General features: G+C 62.4%; 2 protein-coding genes across 3 annotated transcripts; both read left to right on the top strand.

Moving 5' to 3' along the window:
- Positions 1-1,734: 1,734 nt before the first annotated feature.
- Positions 1,735-7,714, top strand: IGFBP6 (insulin like growth factor binding protein 6). Its single transcript, XM_089774677.1, has 4 exons — positions 1,735-2,320; positions 4,580-4,731; positions 5,682-5,801; positions 6,480-7,714. Exons 1-4 carry the CDS (start codon positions 1,939-1,941, stop codon positions 6,600-6,602), a joined length of 777 nt encoding a protein of 258 aa, XP_089630803.1. The 5' UTR covers positions 1,735-1,938; the 3' UTR covers positions 6,603-7,714.
- Positions 6,483-26,093, top strand: SOAT2 (sterol O-acyltransferase 2). Of its 2 annotated transcripts, none has more exons than XM_075915916.2 (15): positions 6,483-6,517; positions 12,149-12,207; positions 12,914-13,041; positions 14,071-14,130; positions 15,746-15,853; positions 19,405-19,687; positions 20,118-20,193; positions 20,348-20,429; positions 20,615-20,660; positions 21,464-21,593; positions 21,934-22,031; positions 22,352-22,450; positions 23,074-23,209; positions 23,724-23,869; positions 24,194-26,093. In XM_075915916.2, exons 2-15 carry the CDS (start codon positions 12,184-12,186, stop codon positions 24,242-24,244), a joined length of 1,467 nt encoding a protein of 488 aa, XP_075772031.2. In that variant the 5' UTR covers positions 6,483-6,517; positions 12,149-12,183; the 3' UTR covers positions 24,245-26,093. The 2 variants fall into 2 exon arrangements, with proteins under 2 accessions (XP_075772031.2, XP_089630802.1); XM_089774676.1 differs by lacking the exon at positions 6,483-6,517 and adding an exon at positions 10,844-11,130.
- The last annotated feature ends 1,445 nt before the right edge of the window (positions 26,094-27,538 follow it).

The raw sequence follows: 27,538 nt of genomic DNA, 5'->3' as shown, positions 1-27,538 counted from the left end.
ATGGGGGGATGGGAGCTGGCCCCTTGGGAATAGGGGGAGCTGAAGGTGGGCTCTCCCTCCTGGGAATGGGGGGGAGCTGGGAGCTGGCCCCCTGGGGAATAGGGGGAGCTGAAGGTGGGCTCTCCCTCCTGGGAATGGGGGGGAGTTGGGAGCTGGCCCCCTTGGGAATAGGGGGAGCTGAAGGTGGGCTCTCCCTCCTGGGAATGGGGGGATGGGAGCTGGCCCCCTGGGGAATAGGGGGAGCTGAAGGTGGGCTCTCCCTCCTGGGAATGGGGGAGATGGGAGCTGGCCCCTTGGGAATAGGGGGAGCTGAAGGTGGGCTCTCCCTCCTGGGAATGGGGGAGATGGGAGCTGACCCCTTGGGAATAGGGGGAGCTGAAGGTGGGCTCTCCCTCCTGGGAATGGGGGGGAGTTGGGAGCTGGCCCCCTTGGGAATAGGGGGAGCTGAAGGTGGGCTCTCCCTCCTGGGAATGGGGGAGATGGGAGCTGGCCCCTTGGGAATATGGGGAGCTGAAGGTGGGCTCTCCCTCCTGGGAATGGGGGAGATGGGAGCTGACCCCTTGGGAATAGGGGGAGCTGAAGGTGGGCTCTCCCTCCTGGGAATGGGGGGGAGTTGGGAGCTGGCCCCCTTGGGAATAGGGGGAGCTGAAGGTGGGCTCTCCCTCCTGGGAATGGGGGGAGTTGGGAGCTGGCCCCTTGGGAATAGGGGGAGCTGAAGGTGGGCTCTCCCTCCTGGGAATGGGGGGATGGGAGCTGGCCCCTTGGGAATAGGGGGAGCTGAAGGTGGGCTCTCCCTCCTGGGAATGGGGGGGAGCTGGGAGCTGGCCCCCTGGGGAATAGGGGGAGCTGAAGGTGGGCTCTCCCTCCTGGGAATGGGGGAGATGGGAGCTGGCCCCTTGGGAATAGGGGGAGCTGAAGGTGGGCTCTCCCTCCTGGGAATGGGGGAGATGGGAGCTGACCCCTTGGGAATAGGGGGAGCTGAAGGTGGGCTCTCCCTCCTGGGAATGGGGGGGAGTTGGGAGCTGGCCCCCTTGGGAATAGGGGGAGCTGAAGGTGGGCTCTCCCTCCTGGGAATGGGGGAGATGGGAGCTGACCCCTTGGGAATAGGGGGAGCTGAAGGTGGGCTCTCCCTCCTGGGAATGGGGGGGAGTTGGGAGCTGGCCCCCTTGGGAATAGGGGGAGCTGAAGGTGGGCTCTCCCTCCTGGGAATGGGGGAGATGGGAGCTGACCCCTTGGGAATAGGGGGAGCTGAAGGTGGGCTCTCCCTCCTGGGAATGGGGGAGATGGGAGCTGACCCCTTGGGAATAGGGGGAGCTGAAGGTGGGCTCTCCCTCCTGGGAATGGGGGGGAGTTGGGAGCTGGCCCCCTTGGGAATAGGGGGAGCTGAAGGTGGGCTCTCCCTCCTGGGAATGGGGCGGTAGGAGGAAGCTGCCTCTCGGGAGGGGAGTAGGGTTGGAAGGGGTGATCCCTTGGGCGGGGGCGAGGCAGGCCGGCGGGCCCTCGGGCCGTGTGTCGGTGGGGAGAGTCTATTTCTTTTCCAATTCGTCTGGCCTAAATCATTTCCTCTCCCAGGCTCTGCCGCTCCGGGGGGCTCCGGGCCACCCCCCTTCCGCCGGCCCCAGAATCCCAGGAATGTCCGAGAAAGGGGGCAATTGGATTTGGAAACGAACCGCGGGGGCGGGTGGGAGCGGCCGGGGGGCGTGTCCGGGGGGCCTGGCAGAGGGGGGAGTAGACGGGGCAAGGGGAGAAGGGGAGCCGGGCACCGCTCAGCCCCCCCCCCCCCCCGGGGATGCCAGGCTGCAGGCACCTGGCTCTGGGGGCCAGCGCTGGCGGCAGGTTGTGGGCTGGGCAGGGTATTTAAAGCGGAGGCCGTGGGGCGGGAGCCCAGAGCCGCCGGGGCGCAGCACGGTCCGGCTCCTCCCTGCCCAGCCGGCCACGATGCTCCCCGGCCGCTGGCTGCTGGCTGCGCTGCTGCTGGCTCCGGGGTCCTGGGGCTCCCTGGGCCAGTGCCCCAGCTGCGAGGAGGGGGCGCCCCCGGCCTGCGCCCCCTGGGCCGGCTGCCAGGCCCCCGAGAGGGAGGCGGCGGCTCCCCCCGACAGCGCCAAGGCTCCGTGGGACGCTTGCGGGGAGAAAGGCTGCGCCCGGGCGCTGGGGGAAGCGTGCGGGGTCTACACGCCCAGCTGCGCGCGGGGCCTGCGCTGCATCCCGCGAGCCGGCGAGCGGGCCCCCTTGCACGCCCTGTTGCACGGCAAGGGCGTGTGCCGGGCCGTGGGGGGCAGGAAGGGCAGCCGCAGCCACTCGGACCCCGAGCCCCCGGCAGGTGAGTGCGGGGGGATTTGGCTGAAAGGGCTGGGGGGAGGATGGGTCCTTCTGCTGAGCTGGCCCTGCGGGGCCCCTGGGGGGGCGGGCGGACAGTGGGGAAGCTGGCAGGCTCCCTGGCCCTTTGGAAAGGGGGCTTGATGGGGGAGGCTCGAAGTGGGTCGGGCCCCTTGTCTGGGCTGGCTTGATGCCCGCTGGGGGGTGCCTGGCAGGACAGAGGCCTGGGCACGCCCTGGGAATCGGGGCAGGGGAATCTTCCCACTGCTGGGGCAATAGGCAGGCAGGCCTGCCCCAGCCATTGAGAGGTGCCAATAGCCCCTGGATGCTCCCACCAAGGTCACGTCCAGCCCATTCCTTTGCCCTCTGCAGGCAAAGCACCAGGTGCCCTTCTCCAGCCCGATTCCCCCCCCCCCCCCAGACACACCGAGGACACTGGCTCCACCACTTGTCTTGGAAAGGGGCACAGGCCCAGCCCCGAGCTGTGAGACAGGACAGGCGCCCACTGTGCTAGGTACTGTACAAACAGACACATGGCCCCTGCCCCACAGAGCTCCCCATCTAGCTACCTGCCCGTCATTCCCAAGGAGGCTGCTGCCTTGAGCCAAGCCTGGGGGTGCAGTGAAGAAGGGGGGGGGGGGGGCCTGACAAAGGTCCCAGCTGGCAGGGACTCAGATTTGCCAGCATGGGTTGGTCTCCAAGAGGCACAGGCAGCAGGAAGACGGGAAGGGATTACTGCTGTACAGGAGATGGGGGCTGAACTGAGCTGTCCCAATGGGGCTGGTTCAAAGCCTGGCTCTCTTGCACCAGGGGCGAGCCCCTGTCCTTGGCCAGAGAGAGAGGAGCCAGCATGGGGGTGTCAGGTGGCAACAGACAGGGTGCAGGGAGCTACTCAGAGCTAATCTGGGGCTTAGGATATTGCTCTAGCTGGTGAGTCAGCATCCTCAGAAGATGGAATCTGTTGCTTTGTAACAAACCCCAGCTGTGGGAGATAGCTGCAGGGTGGAACAGGGGTGCCCTGGCTGGGAGACCAGAGCAGATCAGAGCCACCTTTCTGAGCAACAGCATGAGCACAGGGGAGCATCCCTTCCCGACGGGGTAATCAGAAGCACTTCAACTTCTCTGCCACCTTTCATGGATGGTGCTGGAGTCTGTGCTATTGGATTTGAGCTCTAAATGCAACTACCTCAGTTTTATGCCAGTCTCTTCCATAATAAGAGATCCAGTAAAATCCCTCTCCCCCAACCCTCACACTTGGGGAAAAGCCTAAGTCTTGAGCCTACCTTACCGTGACCAAGTCTTAGCACCTGGGAGCCCTAGTCAGAGACCCCTGGTACAAATGTTTAAGAGGAAGGTGAGAGGAGTGGGACCCAGCCATGGGCAGTGGCAGAATCCAGCTGTTTGCTCTACCCCACATGAAGCGATGGTTTTTCCCACCAGGGCAGAGATGCCTTGTGCAATTCCACCTTGGGCAAAGGCAGCCAGGAGGCTGTAGCAGATGCAAGGGGGCTAGTGGGGGGAGAACATCCCCTATTTCTGACACCCACGTTGCTTCCTGGCATGTGCCACTCACTCTGTAGCAGCTGCTGTGCTGAGGGAGCCCATCTTTGTGTGGGAGGTGGCTAGATATGGGGGAGAGGGGTGTCCAGGCCCATCTGTAGGTCACCCAACCCTCTGGCCTGCTCACCATCCAAGGAGCTCTGGCTCCCCCCTGTGTCTGAGCTTGGAAGTGCAGGACAGGACAGTTTGTCCTGGGCCCTGGGAGAACAAATTTGCTGGGACACTTGGCAAAGAGCAATTTTAGAGGCAAGATTCCCCCTCCTGGGTTTTCAGACCCCTAGTACCCAGCATGCCACCCTGGGAACTGCTGCGGGACTCTGGGCACCGGGCCCCATAAGGCCATGGCCCACCCAGCTGCAGAGTACAGGGGCCGCAGGTGCCCAGACATGTTGGGTCCTGAGTGTCCAAGGACACTATGACACTCGGAGTTGGTGGTAGCTCCTGAAAGCAATGGCCTATGCCCTCCCCCTGCCTCCCCCCTCCCCCCCCACAGCTCCTGGAAGGGGGAAGGAGGAAGGGCTGTGTCTGCCATGGGTACCAATACGTGAGGATGCAGCAAATGGCCAGGCTGTGCAGCTCAAAGGGCCTGATCTCTGCACCAGCCGGGGGCCCCTGTGCTACCCAGGCTAGGTCAGAGAGCAGGAAGAGGGGGCATGGAAGACTGAGGCCTGAACCCCAGGCTTTGTCTCCCTTTCCTCTCCAGGGGAGAGCTGGAAGGAGAGTCGCAGGCTGAGCCAACCCACCCTGGAGCCTCTATCCCGCCAGCATCATGGGCCACTGACGGAGGCAAATGGTAGCAAGGATCGGCTGCACCAGATCTCACTGAACAGCAATGGCAAGCCGGACCTGGAGACGGTGCGTTGCGGGCGGGAGTGGGGGCGAGGGCATGGCCAGGGTAAGCACATGCCTGCAGAAGTCTGACATGGGCATCTCCTGCCCTGGCACCCAGTGCCAGCAGAGGAAACCCCTGGGTGGCCCTGCCAGCATCCTGCTGCACAGTGACCTGGCCAGAAGGGACACTTGGGTGGGCCCAGATGCGTGGGCAATGATGAGAGGTGGTGGGGAGCAGGAGAGATTGGGCCACCTCCCACCAACCAGCCTTGGAGAGGGTGGGATGGGATGGGAAGGAATCCCTGGAGCACTGTGCCCACCCGGTGCTTCTGCTGAGGAGCAGAGTTGGGATGTGGGGGCATGTCCCATTGCGCCTGCCCAGCGCTCCTGCCAGGAACTCTCCTGCCAGGGAGCAGGGTTCGGGGCTCACAAGCCCCTTGCACCAATGATGCTCTCCAGGGAGGAGCAGGACAAGCCCCCAACCAGGCTCGTGGCTGGAGCACTGGAAGGGATGAACAGGACAAATCCCGTGCCCACCCCTAGACTTTGGCAGAGCTGGGCAAAGGCAAAGCAGAGATGGGGGTGGGGTGGGCTGTGGCTACACCCCCTGCTGCAGTGCCTCCTGCTGGCACCAGAGTAGTTGGCAGCTGCTGCCCTGCAGTGCTCCCTTCTGAGCGCACCTGGGACTGGTTCTGTAGCCCAAAAATGGTTCCCCAGGGTATGTCTACACTAGTTCCAACTAGGGTGGTAGTGTAGACATACCCCCAGTCTGGCACTGCGCTGGGGGACTCCTGCTGCAGGGACAGGAGCTCCCTGGCATGCTGGTTGGCCCTGCAGGCAAAGGGGAGGGCAGAGCCCAATGCTTAGACTGGCTGGGGCAGGGCAATGGGGCGGGAGAAGAGGCAGCTGTGAAAGTTTGTGGGAACCCAGTGAGTCCCCCCATGAGGTTTCTAATCTCTCCGGTCCCCTGGCAGGCTCCGTGCCGCATGCACCTGGCCACCGTCATGCTGGAGCTCAAGGCCCCGCTGTACCGGAGCGGTGAGGACATCTTCATCCCCAACTGCGACACCAAAGGCTTCTACAGGAAAAAACAGGTAGGGGTCAGGGAGGGCCGGGCCAGGGGCTGCGCTGTCTGGATGGGGTCCGAGCAGTGAGCCTCCAAGTGCAGGGCGTTGGTGGGGTGCCAGCGAACAGCTGCCAAGACAGTGTTGGAGTGGCTGGTCATCAGCCCAATGGGGCGTCAGCCACTAGCCTGGTCAGACCTATGTCCCATGGGCTGCCCTTACAGATAGTGTGTGGGTCTTCTCCCGCTCTCTGCCCTATGCCTGGGGCCGGCTGGCCCAGCACTACCACCTCCATACCGCCTGGGAATGTAAGCACCTCCCTCCCACTCCTGAGACAGGTCCTTTTGCTCATCTGGGTTCACCTCCTTTCAGGGGACACCCCAGCCCTGTGGGTGCAGTATGGGCCTGGGCCTCAAGACACTCAGGTTCTAGTCCCAGCACTGCTTGGGACCTTGTGCAAGTTGGTGCCCTGTCCTGTGCCTCAGTTTCCTCATCGGAGAGATGCTAGAGGCAAAGCTGCGAGGTACCATCTCTGGCTCTTCTCTGCAGTCCTGGGAGCTAGAAACATCTTCCCAGTCTTTGAGGGGATCTCAGGTTTAATTTCAGGGTCCAGGAGCAGGGGAGGGATGGGAAATGCCCTGCAAGCTGTCAATCAGCCCGTGAGTGTGTCCTCTCACATACCCCCTTTGTCCTGTTTTCCTCTTCCAGTGCCGGGCATCCAAAGGACAGCGGCGAGGCCAGTGCTGGTGTGTGGATAAGATGGGTCACCCGCTGGCTGGCTCAGGGGGGCTGGAGGGCAACCCCCACTGCCTGCCCAACGGGAGTGACTGAGGGAGGGGGCAGGAGCGGGCTGGAGGGCTCCACCTGAAAGACGCTGCTGGAAGAAGAGCCCGAGGGCGTAGACGCTTTTGCCTTTAATTTATTACATGGCACCGTGACTATGGGGAGGAGCAGATCTGAAGGTGGTGGGGAGGTGCTGCCCTGCCCCGGATCTGCCTCTCCCTCCGGGGCCGTGTCCTCCCCCGCCTGCCCCATCCACACGCCAGGACTCAGAGTCGTAACTAGCTCATTTGGTGCCTGAGGCAAGACGGGCGGCGGTGCGGGCGGGGCGCTGAGGTGGCGCGAGGCACGAGTGAGGACTGCGCAGTAGCTGCCTTTCCTGCGCCCCCTCAGCGCTGCGCCCCTCGCCTTTGGACTGGCTGGGCTCAGGCAGCAGGGACTAGCCCTGCGTGTGCCACTGGCCCCGGGACTCTGCTTTAGGGCCTGCTAGTGAAGATGTTTTTCAATAAGCTATTGGGGGGCTGCAGCATCCCCTGGTGCTTCCAATCCCCAGTTCATTTCCTCCAATGTGGGGTGCCCCGTTGGACTGGGGGAGGTGAGCTGCTTCTCTGGGTGGGGGACGAACGCAGCTGGTGGTGGAAGAGTGCTACTAATGTTGGGTCCTGGGGGTGCTTTGGGGGACAGGCTGGAAACTGCCAGCAAGAGCTCACTCCTGCACCCCCAATCTTGGGAGCTGCACCCCCACCTGTCCACACACCCGGAGCTGCAGTTGGGCACCAGTTAAGCTGGGAGAGGGGCAGAGGGAAGGGGAGGGGAGAAGGGAAAAGGGGGTTGGCTAAGGGCCAAGCAACTTTCCTTCCATCACTTTCCCCTGAGCCGTTCCCTTCCACCACTACCCCCCCCCCCCACCCAAGGAAAACAGCTGCCGGCTCTCCCCAGCCTGGAGGGGAGAGTCCTGCGGCCAGCTAGGTGCTGGTGGTGGGGAGCTGGGGCACTAGTAGCTGTAGTGGGGAGGAGGGGCAAGGTTGTTGGCTTCCCCCACCCCACAGCTGTACTTTGCTGTCACTGCGCTGCGGCACCTTTAACTCCCTGCTCCCTCTGACGAGCGCTGGATGCTTCTGGGATATTTTTATTTCCAATAAAGCCGAGTCTGGTTTTTGGAGGCCTGGTGTTCGCCATCTTTCTGCTGCACCCTCCATGCCCCCAGATGTCCCCCGTGCCTCCAGACCCCGCCTTAGGGCTTGTTGAGCTGGGGCAATGGGCCCATCCCAGCATCTGCGGCTAGGCCAGGGTACAGCCAGCGGGACCTCTTAGATCCCCTTGACGGATGGCAGAGAGCGTCAGGGCCTCTTGCTGGCATCGCGGCATTGGCTACGGGAATGCCAGCATGCTGTACCACAGACTGGCCTAGGTCCATGCTGACTCCCTGTCTTTGGGACAGGGCGTCTCTGAGGGTCACGTGGCATGACGCTCCACCATCCCTTTGGCCAGGCTGGTACTGAGGAGTTGCTGCTACTTACTTTACTTTGGCCACGCTTCATCCCACGGGAGGAAGGCGCATCCGGGGCTCTGACTGCTTCCTGGAGTCCATCAGCAGCCTCTGGGTAACGCAGTGGTCACCAGCCAGCGGATCGGGATCTACTGGTAGATCTTGGAGCCTCTGACGGGATCCTGACTGGTCTGGCCAGGAAGCTATTGAGCGCTGGCACTTGGTTGCCCCTCCCCCCACTGTCATGATGCTCCTGCCCTGGTCCTTGAAGCTGTCCCCCAGGAGCGTTCTGCTTGCTGTGCAGGGTGTGGAGGGGAGGGGGACAGGTCTGCCCTGCCCCCACTTCTGTACCTGATCTCCACACACAGAGACGGGGGTGGAGGGAGCTCGGCAGTGCAGATCTCTGTCGCCCACACACTGTCTGTCCGTCTGGCCAGCACGTCCACGGGGAGGGTGCGTCTCTGGCTGCTTGCAGAGGGCTATCTGGGGGCTGACTGCTCGGTGCGTTTCAGCATCTGCATTTCTCTTACACTTCCGTTTCATTCTTTGAGCAGTGAGTTCTCAAATGCCAAACCTGGCGTGGCTGCATGAATTCTCCCTGTGCTAACTGCTGCTCCTGGAGGCTGCCACGTCCCTGCTGCTCCTGGAAAGGCAGAGCAGGGGGGCTCCACATGCGGTCCCTGCCTGCAGACACCGCTCCTGCAGCTCCCATTGATCAGTAATGGGGAACCATGGCCAGTGGATGAGGGGCAGCACATGGCACCATGGAGCCATTGCTGCACATGCCATCTGCTTTCATCAGTGGTGCAGGGCCAGGGCTGGAGTGAGCTGCCTTAACCCCACTGCTCCAGCACCCGGAAGCCATCTCAGCTAAGTGGTGCCCTGCCAGAGCCTGCTTCCTGAACCCCTGTCCCAGCCCTGAACCCCCTCCTGCCCCCAACCTCCTGCCCCAGAGGTGAGTCCCTCTGCACCCAAACTCCTTCCCAGAGCTTGCACCGTGACACCCCTCCTGGACCCCAATCCACCACCCTGGGCTAAGCCTGGAGCCCCTCCCACACTCTGAACCCTTTGGCCCAAGACCAGAGCCTGCACCCCAATCCCCTACCCCAGCCTGGTGAAACTGAATGAGGCTCGGGGAGGAAGTGAGCAGGGTGAGGCCTCAGAGAAGGGGTGGGAAGGAAGCAGGACAAGGGTATTTGGCCTTGGGGTAGATCTTCCATTGCACTTAAACTGAAAAAAGGGATCGTATGGTTAGAAAGGTTGGAGACCCTGGTTTAACGATGCCACTTACAAGTAGGGATGTCACAGTGCAGTCGATGAACCAACTAACCAATAAGCAAAAGCTCATAGGTTAATGCCTAATAGATCACACACATTTCCCCCTACCCCTTGCCAGTAATTGTGTTAGCAGGCTGGCCAGCAGCCTGGCTCAGGCCTGGCTTGCACTGGGTCCAGCTCAGCCCCTGCTCTCCAGACTGGGGCTGCTACCAGCCTGCGCTGCTGCCTTTGTATCACAGAGCCACAGGCAACTTGTCCACAAGGGGAGCCGCTTTTTAAATTGGCTCCCCTGGTGGACTCGCTCCCGTCTGGCAACCCGCATTGCTGCCTCTGCGAAGTGGCAGGGGGCTCCTTGGGAGTGGGGCCAGAGAGCACTGGCTGCCAGCCCCACCCCAGGGACTACAGACTAGCCGGGTAACCAAGGTTAACTCACGAGGTTAATCGACTATTCAATTAACCGATATTTAACATCCCTATTTACAATGTGGCTGAGATCTGCCCAGAGCAGCTGAGGCCAGGTGGGAGAGAATCAGAGCCATCATTTGAGCCTGAGGATGCAAAAAAAAAGTCTCTTTTATCTCCTGGGCTGGACAGCATCTCCCATGGTGCACCGTGGGTCCCCTCTGGGCGAGAGGAGGCAGAGGCTCAAGGGAGATCAAAGCCAGCTGAGGAGTCCTGCTTCCACGGGAGCAAGGCCTGGCTGTGATGGGATGTGCTTAGGGGAAACCAACCCTGACGAGATCTTCGGTCCCCACTGGGGGCCCCTTCAGGGACAGCCGGGGAGGGGAAGAGTTTCCCGGTCGGACCCTTCTCCAGAATTGGCTGGAGGCCTCTGTCTTTGAGGCTGCCCACTGGGGTCTGGCATCGGCACTAAATTGGGTTCAAATCCTTTTGCAAGGGGGGGAATGTAGCTTCCTCCAGAGAGCCGCAGCCCTGTTGCTGCAGGGCCTACACACTCAGCCCTGCAGAGGTGGAGCCTTGGGCACCCCGAGAAGAGCTGGCCACTTGACTCAACGTTCCCTTCGCATCCGGGAGACCTTTGCCCTTCTAGGAAGTCCAAGGCTGCCAGACGGGCCGACTACCAGCAGGGAACTCCCCTGTGCAGCCAAGAGCTGGCCAGGAAGATGTTTGACTGGTCACGAGCCCCTTGCCAGGCAGCCGTGACACCCTCTTCCTCCTGGGAGCCCCTATGCCCAGTGACGATCCTGTCCCATCCCCCATGGAGGGAGAGCAGAGTGTAGGCAGGGAGTGGAGAGGGGAGATCACAGGGGGCCGGCTACCCAGGAGCACAGCCTGCTCCTTCCCTCCTGGTGATCCACACAGCCTCGGGGAGGACGCTGGGAACCCAGCAGGAAGCATGCTGGGATAGGGAACAACCCACAATAAGGGGGGTCCTTAGCGTCTCTGTGCTGGCTGTAGGGATGCAAAGGTACCAGTCCCATGCCTGCTCCTCCTGTGCTGCGGCTCCCCTGTCCTGTGCCCAAAGTGTGGGGGGGGGGGGGGGCAGAGGTTGGAGCCATAGGCCCTGCTATCTGCCCAGATAGGGGCTTTATCTTATCAGCCCTGGAAGGAGGGTCCAAGGCTCCCAACAGCTCCTCCAAGGACTTTAGCCCCCTTGCCAAACAGCTGTGCAGGCAGGGCTCAGCCGGGAGGGAGGCCGCCCCATGGGAGGAAGAGGATGGGAGCTCTGGCCCAGTCCCATTCCCTCCCGGGCCAGCATGGAGCAAGGCCAGAAGGCCCCTGGAGGAGCCAGGCAGAGGAGGAGAGAGGGCCAAGGGCAGGAGGAAGAGGAGGAGGCTCCTGGGCTGAATGGTGAGGAGCAGGAGTGGGGGAGATAGGAAGGAGTGAGGGAGGGGGCTAGGAAGGAGAGGGATAGAGGGGATAGAGAGGAGGAGTGGGGGAGGGGATAGGGCGGAGGAGGAAAGGGAGGGGGTGGGGGAAGGGGATAGAGGGGGGAAGGGGATAGGGAGGAGGAGTGGGGGGAGGGGATAGAAAGGAGGAGTGGGGGAGGGGATCGGGCGGAGGAGGAAAGGGAGGGGGTGGGGGAAGGGGATAGAGGGGGGAAGGGGATAGGGAGGAGGAGTGGGGGGAGGGGATAGAAAGGAGGAGTGGGGGAGGGGATCGGGCGGAGGAGGAAAGGGAGGGGGTGGGGGAAGGGGGTAGAGGGGGGAAGGGGATAGGGAGGAGGAGTGGGGGGAGGGGATAGAAAGGAGGAGTGGGGGAGGGGATCGGGCGGAGGAGGAAAGGGAGGGGGTGGGGGAAGGGGATAGAGAGGAGGAGTGGGGGAGGGGATAGAAAGGAGGAGTGGGGGAGGGGATCGGGCGGAGGAGGAAAGGGAGGGGGTGGGGGAAGGGGGTAGAGGGGGGAAGGGGATAGGGAGGAGGAGTGGGGGGAGGGGATAGAAAGGAGGAGTGGGGGAGGGGATCGGGCGGAGGAGGAAAGGGAGGGGGTGGGGGAAGGGGATCGGGAGGAGGAGGAAAGGGGGGGAAGGGGGCAGAGGGGGGAAGGGGATAGGGAGGAGGAGTGGGGGAGGGGATCGGGCGGAGGAGGAAAGGGAGGGGGTGGGGGAAGGGGATCGGGAGGAGGAGGAAAGGGGGGGAAGGGGGCAGAGGGGGGAAGGGGATAGAAAGGAGGAGTGGGGGAGGGGATCGGGCGGAGGAGGAAAGGGAGGGGGTGGGGGAAGGGGGTAGGGAGGAGGAGTGGGCATGGACAGGTGCCCCCAGGCACCACTGGCTCTGTCGGGAGCCTGGCTGTACATCACCCCCGTGCATGGGGCACCACCCAGCGGGTGACGTGTCACTCACATGCGACCGCCTGCTTCCCACCCCAGGGAACACCCAGCAACTGGACAGTGTCACCAGCCTCATGCAATGGAGGAGCCACATGGAGGTAAGGCAGGACTCCGCCTGCGTCTGGGGAGAGGGGGTTGTGCAGGGCAGGAGAGCGGGGGGGGGATGGTTGCCAGGGCAGGAGGGGGGGGGGGATGGTTGCCAGGGCAGGAGGGGGGGGGGTGGCTGCCAGGGCAGGAGGGCGGGGGGGGGGGGATGGTTGCCAGGGCAGGAGAGCGGGGGGATGGTTGCCAGGGCAGGAGAGCGGGGGGGGATGGTTGCCAGGGCAGGAGAGCGGGGGGGGGATGGTTGCCAGGGCAGGAGAGCAGGGGGGGATGGTTGCCAGGGCAGGAGGGCGGGGGGGGGATGGTTGCCAGGGCAGGAGAGCAGGGGGGGATGGTTGCCAGGGCAGGAGGGGGGGGTTGTGCGGGGCAGGAGGGCAGGGGGTGGTTTCCAGGGTAGGAGCAATAGGGAGGGTCCCATAGGAGGGCCTTTCCCTTCAGGCAGCTCGTCTCTGGGCCGGTGGAGGGGGACTGGGGCCAGGGGAGGATGCCGATGGTACCAGAGCAGGCCGCCTCCAGGGACGCTGTCCCAGCCCACTCCCACCCAGGCCCTGGTACCACGTGGCAGACCTGAGGGGGGCTGCTGGGAGGCAGCTGGGATGAGGGTGAGAGAAATCAGTCGGGGGGGGGGGGAGAAGTGCTTCCCAGGTGCATGCTGGGATACTCCAGTCACCCACCTCGTGTCCCCCTCCTCTTTCCGGGCAGGAGGTGAAGTCGGGGCTGCTGGAGCACATGCAGGTGCAGCTCGCAGACCTGCTGGACAAGGCTGTGCAGGAGGCTGCCCGGTCCTACCCTCAGCCCCCCAGAAAGGGCCGGCTGGAGAGAGAGGACAGGTGAGAGCAGCAGGTGGGGGATCCACCCCCCAAAATGACACCCCCCCAGCTCTGTGGCCCCTCCCCCTGGGGAGCCCCCTGATTCAAGGAGCCCCTTCCTGGACTCCAACCAACCTGGGATTCTCCCACCTAACCCAGTTGGGGTGTCTGGGGTGTGGCAGGGGCTGGGGCACTGACAAGGCAGTTTTAGAAGCTGGGGTGCCTCCCACCTGCGGCCCAGATTCCACCCGTTGGGTAGGTGGAGTCACCCATAGACTGGCCTGGTAATGAGGGTGCTGGGCTGGGACTCAGGACAATGGTGCTAGTCTCATTCCTGCTGCATCATGGGTGGCAAGTCACTGGCCCCTCCGTGCCTCAGTTTCCCCTTCAGTAAGCTTGTGCACCTGTTGGGGTGCAGCCTGTGATTGCAGCAGGACTGCTAGCATCTACTGCTCTGTTAACCAGTGCTCTAAGTTACGTCCCCCGAGAGACATCTTCAGCCCACCCATTTTGGGGATGGTGGGCAGCTGCTCTCTTCCCTAGAAGTGCAGTGGGTGTGGGGAGAGAGCTGTGGAACTGCTTCCCCAGTCTGTGGTTACTGCTCAGTGCTAGTGCTCAGACATGAAACCTGTTGCTCCAGAAAATCAGCCCCCTGCAGCTTGACCTGCAGGAGAGTCCCCATTAGCCATCAGCAGTGCAAGGCTTGTGACACACAGCTGAGCTTTTCTGGTCCATCCAGTAGTCAGCAGGGGTGAGTATGCACCAGATTAGAAAGGGGTGGTCAACAATGTTCCCTCTAATCTTTGCCATCTATGTATGGATTTTTTCCATCCATGTGTGGAATAAATTTCTCAAGGCAAGCGCAGATGTGCACCACCAGTAGAAACACAAACCTAGCTGTGGGTGGCATTGGAATCTCTCCTGAGTGGCTGCACAGGGACACTGATGGCTAGTGCCCTGGGGTGAAAGGTGCACTAGGAAAGCAGCCCCAATTTGGGGGTGTGGGTTGCTCACCCAGGTCTAATGCCAGTCCCCACTCGATCCCTGTAGGGAGAGAGGCTCCCTGCTGAAGAAGCGGAAGGTGTTTGTCGACCGGCAGTCTCTGCTCGAGTGAGTATGGCCCAACTTGGCCCTGCCTCTGTGGATAGGGACTGCACCAAGATGCCCATGTGTGCCAGCCTGGCACAGGGGGCCGCACATGCAGCTGAGATGCAGGGCTGGATAAACACTTCTGGGGGCCTGGAGCAAGTCAATTCTGTGGGACCCCCTAGGCTCATGGGTAGGCCAAAAATGAGGGGTTCAATGTGCAGGAGGGGATTGCTGGGGAGCAGCTGGGGGTGGGGGGCATGGGGTCTGGAAGGGAGGGTGCAGCAGAGGGCTGGGGTGGGGGTCTGGGTCTGGGAGGGAGGGTGCAGCAGAGGGCTGGGGTGGGGGGCATGGGGTCTGAAAGGGAGGGTGCAGCAGAGGGCTGGGGTGGGGGTCTGGGAGGGAGGGTGCAGCAGAGGGCTGGGGTGGGGGTCTGGGTCTGGGAAGGAGGGTGCAGCAGAGGGCTGGGGTGGGGGTCTGGGTCTGGGAAGGAGGGTGCAGCAGAGGGCTGGGGTGGGGGTCTGGGTCTGGGAGGGAGGGTGCAGCAGAGGGCTGGGGTGGGGGTCTGGGTCTGGGAGGGAGGGTGCAGCAGAGGGCTGGGGTGGGGGTCTGGGTCTGGGAGGGAGGGTGCAGCAGAGGGCTGGGGTGGGGGTCTGGGTCTGGGAGGGAGGGTGCAGCAGAGGGCTGGGGTGGGGGTCTGGGTCTGGGAGGGAGGGTGCAGCAGAGGGCTGGGGTGGGAGTGGGGAGTCCGGGAGGGGGGTGCGGAAGCGGGCTGGAGGCAGGGGCAGGGGTCTGGAAGGGAGAGAAGGAGGGGGCAGGCGACTGGGTCACTTACCAGGTGCAGCTCCCATTTGGTGGGCCGGGGAGAGGTGGTCCCTTGCACCACCCCCTGGGGAGGGAGAGGGAATGGTTCCCTTGCCAGGCAGCGCAAAGGTGCTTTAGTGGCTCCATCCCAGCCCCAGGCTTAGCCCAGGGCCTGGGGCTGCAGCCCCTGATGCCCCCACTGTAATCCAGCCCCAGACTTCCATCCAGAGCCCTGGACACTGGCACCATCGCAGTCAGGAGCTCCCCTGGGCGCTCAGTGGAGCAGCTGGCAGGGGAATGAGTCTAGTGACCAGGCCGCTGGGGCTGGGAGTCCGGAGCCCTGGGTTCTCGTCCAAGCTCTCCAAGGGGGCGTGTCTAGTGCAGCAGTTCTCAGCCTGGATCAGGGCCCTATTGTAATGGGGGCACCAGGGCTGGCATTAGCCTTGCTGGAGCCAAAGCCTGGGGATAAGCTCTTGGGGTTTGGGTTTGGTCCCCCCTTCCTGGGGCAGTGGGTCTCAGGCAGTCCCCCCCCCCCCCCCCCCCCGCGATCCTGCAGTAATTGTTATTGTGAGGTAATGAAGTCTGAGAATCCCCAGCTGGCGGTTAGAGTTGGGGGGAGGAGTCTGGAGGAAATGAGGGCTGTGTCATGATCTCAGACAAGTCTTTGCCACGCTGTGCCTCAGTTTCCCCTGGAGGGAAATGGGAATGATGGTCTGCCAGCAGCTTTGCTATGGAAGTTGGAAGCCCCCTCCCCCCCCGCCATGAAAGGGCCTTGAGTGCAGGAAGGCGTGGAGGGTGGGGCAGTCCCTGACCGCCCAGCCTGGCTCTTTTCCAGTGAGCTGCTGGAGGTGGAGCACTTCCGAACCATCTACCACATGTTTATTGCTGTGCTCTGCATCTTCATCCTCAGCACCATTGCCGTGGACTTCATCGACCAAGGGAGGTACGGCAGGCGATCCCTGCCCCAACCAATCACAGCCTGAGGCACCTGGGGGTGTGGCCAGGATGACACTGCCCTGACCAATCAGAGCATAGTGTTCCATTGGGCGAGGTGGCAGGAAGACTCTTGCCCCAACCAATCACAGCCTTTTGGGCCGGGAGGGGGGGGGGGTTGGGAATTCCTTCCTCGACCAATCACAGCTTTGTGTAAATGGAGGTTTTTGGAGGGGGATCGCTGCCCTGACCAATCAGGGCCTTGTATGACTGGGGGCGGGGCAGGGGTACCCTTTGCTCCCAAAGCTCTAGAGAGGGATTTGGAGATGCGCAGGGCCCCACAGTCCAGCTTGCACTTACAAGAAGGAGACACCTCTAGGATCACCCCTTCCTCCCTGCCCATCCCACAATGAGGGCAGAAGGGCAGGGTGTGTGTGTGTGTGGGGGGGGGGGTTAACCACAAGAACGTAAGTTGGGCTCCATCCCCTGCACAATGAGAATACTTGGCCTGAGGGCTTCCCAAGGCAGCACTGGGAGAGAGCCGTGGGCAGACTTCTCTGTGCCCAATGGATTGTGAAAGCCCATAGCTTTGGCCATAGGTCAGTGACCGTGAATAGTAGAGGGACAGAGGAACACAAAGATCTCTAGTGAAGGTTCGTGGAGCCATGAACACCCCCAGCGGAATGCCATAGGGCCACGCATCTCCATAGGGCCATGAACACCCCCAGCGGAATGCCATAGGGCCATGCATCTCCATAGGGCCATGAACACTCCCAGCGGAATGCCATAGGGCCACGCATCTCCATAGGGCCATGAACACTCCCAGTGGACTGCCATAGGGCCACGCATCTCCATAGGGCCATGAACACTCCCAGCGGAATGCCATAGGGCCACGCATCTCCATAGGGCCATGAACACTCCCAGTGGACTGCCATAGGGCCATGCATCTCCATAGGGCCATGAACACTCCCAGTGGACTGCCATAGGGCCACGCATCTCCATAGGGCCATGAACACTCCCAGCGGAATGCCATAGGGCCACGCATCTCCATAGGGCCATGAACACTCCCAGTGGAATGCCATAGGGCCACGCATCTCCATAGGGCCATGAACACTCCCAGTGGACTGCCATAGGGCCACGCATCTCCATAGGGCCATGAACACCCCTAGTGGAATGCCATAGGGCCACGCATCTCCATAGGGCCATGAACACTCCCAGTGGACTGCCATAGGGCCATGCATCTCCATAGGGCCATGAACACTCCCAGTGGACTGCCATAGGGCCACGCATCTCCATAGGGCCATGAACACTCCCAGCGGAATGCCATAGGGCCACGCATCTCCATAGGGCCATGAACACTCCCAGTGGAATGCCATAGGGCCACGCATCTCCATAGGGCCATGAACACTCCCAGTGGACTGCCATAGGGCCACGCATCTCCATAGGGCCATGAACACCCCTAGTGGAATGCCATAGGGCCACGCATCTCCATAGGGCCATGAACACTCCCAGCAGAATGCCATAGGGCCATGCATCTCCATAGGGCCATGAACACTCCCAGTGGAATGCCATAGGGCCATGCATCTCCATAGGGCCATGAACACTCCCAGTGGAATGCCATAGGGCCACGCATCTCCATAGGGCCATGAACACTCCCAGCAGAATGCCATAGGGCCACGCATCTCCATAGGGCCATGAACACTCCCAGTGGAATGCCATAGGGCCACGCATCTCCATAGGGCCATGAACACTCCCAGTGGAATGCCATAGGGCCACGCATCTCCATAGGGCCATGAACACTCCCAGTGGAATGCCATAGGGCCACGCATCTCCATAGGGCCATGAACACTCCCAGCGGAATGCCATAGGGCCATGCATCTCCATAGGGCCATGAACACTCCCAGTGGAATGCCATAGGGCCACGCATCTCCATAGGGCCATGAACACTCCCAGCAGAATGCCATAGGGCCATGCATCTCCATAGGGCCATGAACACTCCCAGTGGAATGCCATAGGGCCACGCATCTCCATAGGGCCATGAACACTCCCAGTGGAATGCCATAGGGCCACGCATCTCCATAGGGCCATGAACACTCCCAGCAGAATGCCATAGGGCCACGCATCTCCATAGGGCCATGAACACTCCCAGTGGAATGCCATAGGGCCACGCATCTCCATAGGGCCATGAACACTCCCAGTGGAATGCCATAGGGCCACGCATCTCCATAGGGCCATGAACACTCCCAGCGGAATGCCATAGGGCCATGCATCTCCATAGGGCCATGAACACTCCCAGTGGAATGCCATAGGGCCACGCATCTCCATAGGGCCATGAACACTCCCAGTGGACTGCCATAGGGCCACGCATCTCCATAGGGCCATGAACACCCCTAGTGGAATGCCATAGGGCCACGCATCTCCATAGGGCCATGAACACTCCCAGCAGAATGCCATAGGGCCATGCATCTCCATAGGGCCATGAACACTCCCAGTGGAATGCCATAGGGCCACGCATCTCCATAGGGCCATGAACACTCCCAGCAGAATGCCATAGGGCCACGCATCTCCATAGGGCCATGAACACTCCCAGTGGAATGCCATAGGGCCACGCATCTCCATAGGGCCATGAACACTCCCAGTGGAATGCCATAGGGCCACGCATCTCCATAGGGCCATGAACACTCCCAGCGGAATGCCATAGGGCCATGCATCTCCATAGGGCCATGAACACTCCCAGTGGAATGCCATAGGGCCACGCATCTCCATAGGGCCATGAACACTCCCAGTGGAATGCCATAGGGCCACGCATCTCCATAAGGCCATGAACACTCCCAGCGGAATGCCATAGGGCCATGAACACCCCCAGCGGAATGCCATAGGGCCATGAACACCCCCAGCGGAATGCCATAGGGCCACGCATCTCCATAGGGCCATGAACACTCCCAGTGGACTGCCATAGGGCCATGCATCTCCATAGGGCCATGAACACTCCCAGCGGAATGCCATAGGGCCACGCATCTCCATAGGGCCATGAACACTCCCAGCAGAATGCCATAGGGCCACGCATCTCCATAAGGCCATGAACACTCCCAGCGGAATGCCATAGGGCCATGAACACCCGCAGTGGAATGCCATAGGGCCATGAACACCCGCAGTGGAATGCCATAGGGCCACGCATCTCCATCGGGCCATGAACACTCCCAGCAGAATGCCATAGGGCCATGAACACCCCTAGTGGAATGCCATAGGGCCACGAGTCTCCATAGGGCCATGAACACCCGCAGTGGAATGCCATAGGGCCACGCATCTCCATAGGGCCATGAACACTCCCAGCGGAATGCCATAGGGCCATGAACACCCCTAGTGGAATGCCATAGGGCCACGAGTCTCCATAGGGCCATGAACACCCCTAGTGGAATGCCATAGGGCCACGAGTCTCCATAGGGCCATGAACACTCCCAGTGGAATGCCATAGGGCCACGAGGGCCCATATGGCCCATGAAGCATGGAGGGTCCACGAGTCAGCTCTGAGTCCACCGTCATCCTCCTCTCCCCCTGCAGCTTAGTCCTGAACTTTGACCTCTTCATCTTTGCCTTTGGGCGTCTCCCCACGGCGCTGTTCGCCTGGCTGGTCATGTTCCTGCACACTCTGCTGGTCCCCTACAAGGCCTTGCAGCTGTGGGCTGGCTTCTACCGCACTGTGCGCTTCCCTCACCTCTTCACTGCCATCCTCTGGGGGGCGCTGCTGGCCTGCCATGCCGCTGTGCTTGGCTTCTACCCTGTCTACATGGTGATTCAGCACCAGCTCCCACCCGCATCCAGATTCATTGTCATCCTGGAGCAGGTGAGTTTCGTGGGGTGGGCCACAGGGGAGGCTGGACCTGGCGCAGGTAGAGGTGGGAGGCCCCTGTGTTCTGCAGCCGCTGGCCAGCTGTCCCGGGCTCCTGCTGGCTCAGTCTCCAACCAGCTGTTTCTTTGGGCCTGGAGTCTCTGCGAGCATGTGGCTTCGCACACCGCCCCACAAAGCGAGTCGTCCTGCCTTCCCGACGGGCCCCAGCTTCAGCTGGGCGAGGGCTGCGTGGCATGTGGGCAGAAGGTACAAGGGAGAATGTTGGAGCTGCAGGGGGAGCAAGCTGCATTCTTGGTCCAGTGTCCATGTATCGCCATCCCCAGGAAGCCGGGGACTCCCCAGACCCACTGGAGCTCTCTGGGGTACAAGCTGGGTCAGGAGCATGAGCTACTGATGGCAGAGCTCCCTCTTCCCTCCTTTCCAGATCCGGTTCCTGATGAAAAGCCATTCATTCCTGCGGGAGACCGGGCCCGGCATCCTCCATGCCAAGCTGCCAGATGGTGCGTTCAGATCGCAGGGCCCATCTCTGCTGGTACCCAAAGCCAGACCGTGCCCCTCCCTGCCAGGGCCCAGGGCCAGCCTGTGCCTCCTGCCTTTCCCCAACATTTCCTTCAGGTGCAGCCTAGCCACACACGTCTTGCTTCCTCCTTCCAGGGCTGGTGAAGCCACCTGCGTTTTCAACGTACTTGTATTTTCTGTTCTGCCCAACGCTGATCTACAGGGAGAGCTACCCCAGGTGAGCCTGCTGTGCCCCTTGGAGCAGGGAGCAGGGGTGCCAGGTTCCCGAGGGGCTGTGCCGAGGGCAGAGGGAGCCATACCTGAGGGCAGCCCTCTCCTCACAGGCATGATGAGCATGCTGGGAACGGGGTAGGGTGAGGGGTTCAGTGAAGTTCCAGCCACCGACTGACTCCCTTCTCCCAGGACCCCCATTGTCCGGTGGAACTACGTGGCTCAGAACTTCGCCAAGGTGAGAACAGCCGCTCTCCTCAGAGATTGTTTCAGGGTGTGACGCGGGGGGAGGGGGGGGCTGCTCTGTAACCCGGTGTCCCCACCTGGCTGTGCTGTGCCGTGAGATTGGCCCAGACACCTGGTCCCAGCCTGGGCAGGTAACAAGGCTCTTCCCAGGGGAGAGACAAAGGAAGCGAGGAGGAGACGAACACCTGGCTGGGGGGCAGGGCTGGGAGCTGGGGAGTCAGAGTCTTGGCTGGGAAACATGAAGAGAAGAGACTGAGCTGAGTACTGGGGGCTTGGGGGCCTGTGGACCCTGCCCCAAGGGGTCGGAGGCTGCCTGCCCCCTCACTCCGATGCTCACATAGAACCCGGGTTGTGCTGGGCCACGCAGAAGCAATAAACCCCCCTTCTACTGGCTGGCGGAGTCTGGGTCGGGGGGTACCCGCCACGCCACCACACAGGGCATCTCAGGCCAGAAGGGCCCTTGGCCTTCTAGTCTGCCCCATCTAACACAGGCCCTGCATTTGGCCCCGCTACCCTGGCGTGCAGCCCAGTCGCTTGGGCAGGCGAAGGCATTTCAGTCCTCGAGGGGCTAACCTGGCGTGCCCTGTCAATATTCGAATTTCCTGCCTAAGGAAATGGGGGAGCTGGAGGAGAAGCGGCTGGAGTGGGCCAAAACCTGAGGGCCTCACTGGGGAGGTGTGAGCTCCCCATGCCTCAGTGGCCTTTTAGCTCAGATACCCCCATGGCAGCCATTTTGGGAGAGGCGTGTGCCCCCGGCCCAAGCCGAGCAGCTCTCTGACGGGGTCCTCCCGGCAGTTCCTGGGCTGCCTGTTCTACATCTACTTCATCCTGGAGCGCCTCTGCATCCCCGTCTTCACCAACATGAGCAAGCAGCCCTTCAGCACCAAGGCCCTGGTTCTGTCCGTCTTCAATGCCACCCTGCCAGGTACATGGCAGGGCCCCTCCGCGCCCCACCCTGGGGGAGATGGGGGCAGCCGTGCGCAGCTGGGAGGGCCCTCGTGCGGCTGGGTGTGGGGAGGAGCTGGGGGCTGGAGTGGGGCCATAGGGAGCGGGGGGAGGTCACTGCTTTAACTAACTGGCAGGCACAGCTAGTGCCCTCTCGGGCCTGGGGCAGGGGCTGGCGAGGCTGCGGTGATGGGGACTGGCCTTTGCTGCAGGGGGGAAGTGGGCCCCGGGGTGACAGACTGAGCCGGGGTGGAGAGCAGAGACCAGGCTGGCCAGCCCCAGCCCCGGGCCTGCCTGCCTCTCCCTGCTCGCCACTGCAGGGACCTTCCTGCTGCTGCTGTTCTTCTTCGCCTTCCTGCACTGCTGGCTGAATGCCTTCGCCGAGATGCTGCGCTTTGCCGACCGGGCCTTCTACAAGGTGAGCGAGGAGGGTACCAGCCCTGCCCCCCACCCTGGTTTGGGACCCATGGAAGCCCACAGGCCTCAGCTCCCCTGGCTCTGACTGGGGGCGCCTGAGCTGGCTGGCAGTGCCCACGCCCGTCTGGGCTCACCTGTGGGGGGATGGGTGGCAGCCCTCTGAGCAGGCGGCCCCACCAGGGGCAGGAGGTGGGGGACACCCGAGCTCCAGGGCCAGCTGGCTCCTCAGGGGCTGCGCTGGGTGGGCAGGCAGCTGGGTGCTGGGGCACACTCGGCCCTGGCTTACTCCCGTCTCTCTCGTCCCGTTGTCCGCGTGCCCAGGACTGGTGGAACTCCACCTCCTTCGCCACCTACTACCGGACGTGGAACGTGGTGGTTCACGACTGGCTCTACTACTACATCTACCAGGACCTGTTCTGGGTACGTGGCCTGGCACCAGTTGGGTGCTGCCGCCATCACCAGATGGGGGTGGAGGGGTGGGGCTTTGTGGCTTGATTGATCAGGCCAGCATGAGAGGCAGCTGCATCTCCTGCTCCTGCACGTTCCTCTGGCTAGTGGCTGTGTCTGTGGCCACCGAGGGGTTCTCAGACGCCCACAGTCCCGCGCCTGGCCCAGGCCAGCAGCCCTGACGGAGGGGGGCGCTTGCTAGCCCAGGTGTTGCCCTCGGACTCCGTGAAACGGGAACTGCTGCTGACACAGGCTGGTGCCGGGACTCGGACGGAATCCTCGTTCCTCTGCGTCCCGGCGCAGGCCGCGTAGGGGGCGAGCAGCCACAGATGGTCCTGAGGTGCAAGCTGGGGAGGCAGATGCAGCGGGAGGGTCAGTCTCCATCCTGTGGGGTGGCCCCTGGCAGGGGAGGGATCCATGGTGCGGCGCTGGGGGAAGGGTGCCGTGTCTCTAGACACGTTCCAGGCAGGTTAATAAGCCATCGTCTGAGCAATGGTCTCCCCGACTAGAGGAGGGGCAGGGATGGGCTCCTGACCTGGGGGAGCTGGGGTCTGGGACCCTGCTCGGTGCGTCAGTGGCTTTGTCCTGCTTGCCAGCTCTTTGGCGGGAAGTCCCGTGTCGCAGCCATGCTGTCCGTCTTCATCACTTCTGCCGTCGTCCACGAATACGTCATCACCCTCTGCTTCGGCTTCTTCTACCCCGTCATGTTCACCCTCTTTGCCATCTGCGGAGGTGAGCGCCATCGAGGGGAAAGGGGCAGACGCGAGCAGCTTCTCCATCCCCCATCCAGCCGCTGGCGGTCACAGCTAGGAGAGGACAGGCTGGGTCTCAGCCCGATTCCCAGCAGGGATCGCTCAGTAGAAATGAATGAGACTATTTTAGACCAAGAGTGGGGATCTCCCGAGGACTAAACCAAGCCACCAGAGTTTTTTCCTCGGGGTTTTGCGCCCGTCTCCACAGCGTCTGGGTGCCTGTGAAGGGGGGATGTGACCATCCGGGGGTGGCTGGAGCTGTAGGGGATTGACAGGAGTTTGCTTGAGTGAGGGAGGAGGCCCCAGTTCCCAAAGATTTGCTCCCAGGCTGTTCATGGGGTGGCCTGAAAGGGATTTGCCTTGTGTGGAAAGAGGCAGTGGATGGCTATGGGGAGTGGGCAGAGATGGGGGACCCCGGCGGGGTGGGGACAGGAGGCACAAGGAGTGTGAGATGGAGCAGTCGCTGCCCAGCCTCCCCTTGGCTCTCCCCTTAGTGACCTTCAACTTCCTGCTGAACGACAAGCGGAAGAGCCCGATCTGGAACATCATCATGTGGACCTGCCTCTTCATGGGCCTGGGCATCCAGGTGTGCCTGTACTGCCAGGAGTGGTACGCCCAGATCCACTGCCCACTCCAGCAGGTGAGGGCCCCAGGGCCAGAGGCTGGTCTTGCTCACAGGGGCCAGATCTCACCCAACTGCTGCCCCAGATGCTCATCAGGGGGTCACTGGCAGCCTCCTTCTCTAGGCCCCGGGGACCCAGCCTGTCGCTCTCACCCTCTGGCCATGGCCCTTCTGGGCCTGTCACTTTAGCAAGCGTGGTTGGTCCATCCTGCCAGGCCATGCCCAGGTCTTTCCTTCTGGCCCAGTCACTCAGTTGCTCCCTTCCGCCTGCCCAAGTCTGACACCCCCAGGGCACCAGGGTCCAGCTCCATCACTAACTGGATTTCTGGGGATTCTCTACAGAAGACATTGTGGGGGCTGGTGACACCACGCTCCTGGTCCTGCCAGAGCTAGGGGCCCCTCTGGGTGCCGCCTTCCCCGTCGTGCCAGGGAGACGCTCGGCTACACACAAGCTCGTCGGACCCCAGCTACCAAGAGCTACACACGTCCTTCTCCTTCCCTTTGGCTCTTTTCCTGCTCAGCATGTCCAAAGTGGATTGGATTGGACCACGTTTTCCTGCCAGGCCGGGCCTTTGGTCACTCCCTCCGGAGGCTGTGGGCATTGCCAGGGCCTGGCTCCCTGCAGTCATCGGGGCTGGGATGAGCAGCAGCCGTGCACCAGGGAGCTACAGGGAATGTTCTTGGACACCACACCTGAATCAGCACCAAGCAGCTGGGTCACAGTCACAGCAGGGGCCGTGCTCAGCTCTGGAGCCACTCCCTACAGCTGCACTGTCCTCTCCATCCACCCCAATGGGGGGACAGGCCACCCAGGGGAATTCTGCACACACACAAAGGTGCCTGAGTCAACAGATTACTGCTCCACCCTGGATCAACCAGACTCTGGCACTCTCTCACCTTAGAAATCAGGGGGTGCCAGCCCTGAAACGAGGCACGGCTCCTTCCCATGAGAGCAGGCAGCATTTCCACCCTGCCCCTGAAGCCCCACCTGCCATGAAAAGGCAGCGCCGGCTAAGGATAGGTCTACACTGCAATGTTAAATCGGAAAAAGGAACACAAAATGCAGTATGCAAATTGCATCTCTTTTTCCAATTTACTTTCTAAAGAGGCTCTTTTGAAATTTGGCGCATCTACACGGTACCAAATGTCAAAAGAAATGCGCTTTCTACACATCCCTTATTCCTCGTGGAGCGAGGTTTCCAGGGATGGCGAAAGAGCCTCTCCAATTTTTCAAAAAAAATTTCAAAAAGTGGACACATTCCTTGGATCTACGGTACCCTGAGAAAGCAGTGCAGTCTAGACATGGCCGAGGAGGGCAAGTCACAGTAAACCCAGGTGAGCTCCACCCTGAGCTGGCTGCCAGGAGGGACCTGAGATGGCACCTCCCCCTGTAGTCCGGCTTTCACTCTCAGGGCCTGGCTTTGCTAACAGGAGCTCGCAGTCAAGCTGCACCAGGGACACTGGTGATTTTGTTATCAGTACGCATGTGGACTCTTTTTATTGTATAAAGGTACCAGAGCTCAGTGGCGCTACCTCCCCTTACAGTGTGGTGTAGTGGACTAAGAATTAAATGAGGCCGTGAGAGACTTGGGTTCTGTTCCCAGCTTTACCATTGGGTGACCTTGAGCAAGACACTGTCTTCTTGTGCCTCAGTTCCCCCTTCTGTAAAATGGGGATGATGATAGTGCTCTCCTTTGTAAAGCACCGGGTGAACTTCCGATGAAAAGTGCTTGATCAGAGCTGGGCAGGTAGTACTAGAAGCATTCTTATAACTGCATCACACCAGGTAGGTAGCCTGTACTGTTTTCACTACTGTAGCCAAAATGGTGCAACTTTTGCATGTCGACAAAGACTTGCTGTTTATAAATGGGGTGGGGGAGGAGAGGTGTGTGTGAGTCACATCGCTATTCATAGCAGAACTGACCAAATTGTTTCTACTACAATATTTTCAGCGAGAGGCTTTTGGAAACATGCAAACAATTGTTATGGACATTGTACTGTGTGTGGTTCCAAATGTGTTAATCTCTCATTGCTTTGAAGTGGAATTTGTTGTCTGTTTCCTCTCCCTCTCCCTCTCTCTGTGCCTGCCCCAGCTCCCGTTTCCTTCCGTGTACAGGGGAGAACAGAGTGGGAAGAACACTAGACTAGAACTACCAGGCTGGGTGAGCTCACAGGTGCGTGTAGCCCTGCAGTGTCCTGTCTTATGGCAGGTCCCTTCCAGCCCTACGAGTCTGCGCGGCCAGTGCCGAGCCCAGGGGGATGCCCGGTGCGCGGCCAGTGCCAAGCCCAGAGGGATGCCCGGTGCGCGGCCAGTGCCGAGCCCAGGGGGATGCCCGGTGCGCGGCCAGTGCCGAGCCCAGGGGGATGCCCGGTGCGCGGCCAGTGCCAAGCCCAGAGGGACGCCCGGCGCGCAGCCAGTGCCGAGCCCAGGGGGATGCCCGGTGCGCGGCCAGTGCCAAGCCCAGAGGGACGCCCGGCGCGCAGCCAGTGCCAGGCCCAGGGGGATGCCCGGCGCGCAGCCAGTGCCCAGCCCAGGGGGATGCCCGGCGCGCGGCCAGCGCCGAGCCCAGGGGGATGCCCGGTGCGCGGCCAGTGCCGAGCCCAGGGGGATGCCCGGTGCGCGGCCAGTGCCAAGCCCAGAGGGACGCCCGGTGCGCGGCCAGTGCCAAGCCCAGAGGGACGCCCGGCGCGCGGCCAGTGCCAAGCCCAGAGGGACGCCCGGTGCGCGGCCAGTGCCAAGCCCAGAGGAACGCCCGGTGCGCGGCCAGTGCCGAGCCCAGGGGGATGCCCGGCGCGCGGCCAGTGCCAAGCCCAGAGGGACGCCCGGTGCGCGGCCAGTGCCGAGCCCAGGGGGATGCCCGGCGCGCGGCCAGTGCCAAGCCCAGAGGAACGCCCGGTGCGCGGCCAGTGCCGAGCCCAGGGGGATGCCCGGCGCGCGGCCAGTGCCAAGCCCAGAGGAACGCCCGGTGCGCGGCCAGTGCCGAGCCCAGGGGGATGCCCGGCGCGCGGCCAGTGCCAAGCCCAGAGGAACGCCCGGTGCGCGGCCAGTGCCGAGCCCAGGGGGATGCCCGGTGCGCGGCCAGTGCCCGGCCCAGGGGGACGCCCGGTGCGCGGCCAGTGCCAGGCCCAGGGGGATGCCCGGTGCGCGGCCAGTGCCCGGCCCAGGGGGACGCCCGGTGCGCGGCCAGTGCCAGGCCCAGGGGGACGCCCGGTGCGCGGCCAGTGCCCGGCCCAGGGGGACGCCCGGTGCGCGGCCAGTGCCAGGCCCAGGGGGACGCCCGGCGCGCGGCCAGTGCCAGGCCCAGGGGGACGCCCGGCGCGCGGCCAGTGCCGAGCCCAGGGGGATGCCCGGTGCGCGGCCAGTGCCGAGCCCAGGGGGATGCCCGGTGCGCGGCCAGTGCCAGGCCCAGGGGGATGCCCGGTGCGCGGCCAGTGCCGAGCCCAGGGGGACGCCCGGCGCGTGTGTTTCCTGCACTTCCACAAAACAAACAAAGTTTCTTTCCCCCCGGCTCTCCAGCGGGGAGCGCCCCGCCCGGGAGTCCCGTGCAGCCCCCCCGCCCCGCGCGGAGCCGCTGCGAAACGCCCCGTGCGGGGAAATGTTCTTGCAGCGTCTGAGCCGGGGCTCGTGCCCGTTAGCCCCGGAGCAGGGGCGGGGCCGAGGGCTTATGGGGGAGGGGCGTTAGGCTG

This window comes from Pelodiscus sinensis, chromosome 31 (genome assembly GCF_052426305.1).
Source record: "Pelodiscus sinensis isolate ZL-2025 chromosome 31, ASM5242630v1, whole genome shotgun sequence".
In the NCBI taxonomy this organism is placed as follows: domain Eukaryota; kingdom Metazoa; phylum Chordata; order Testudines; family Trionychidae; genus Pelodiscus; species Pelodiscus sinensis.
Note: the sequence above shows the minus strand (reverse complement) of the source record. Positions and strands in the feature narration are given on the sequence as shown.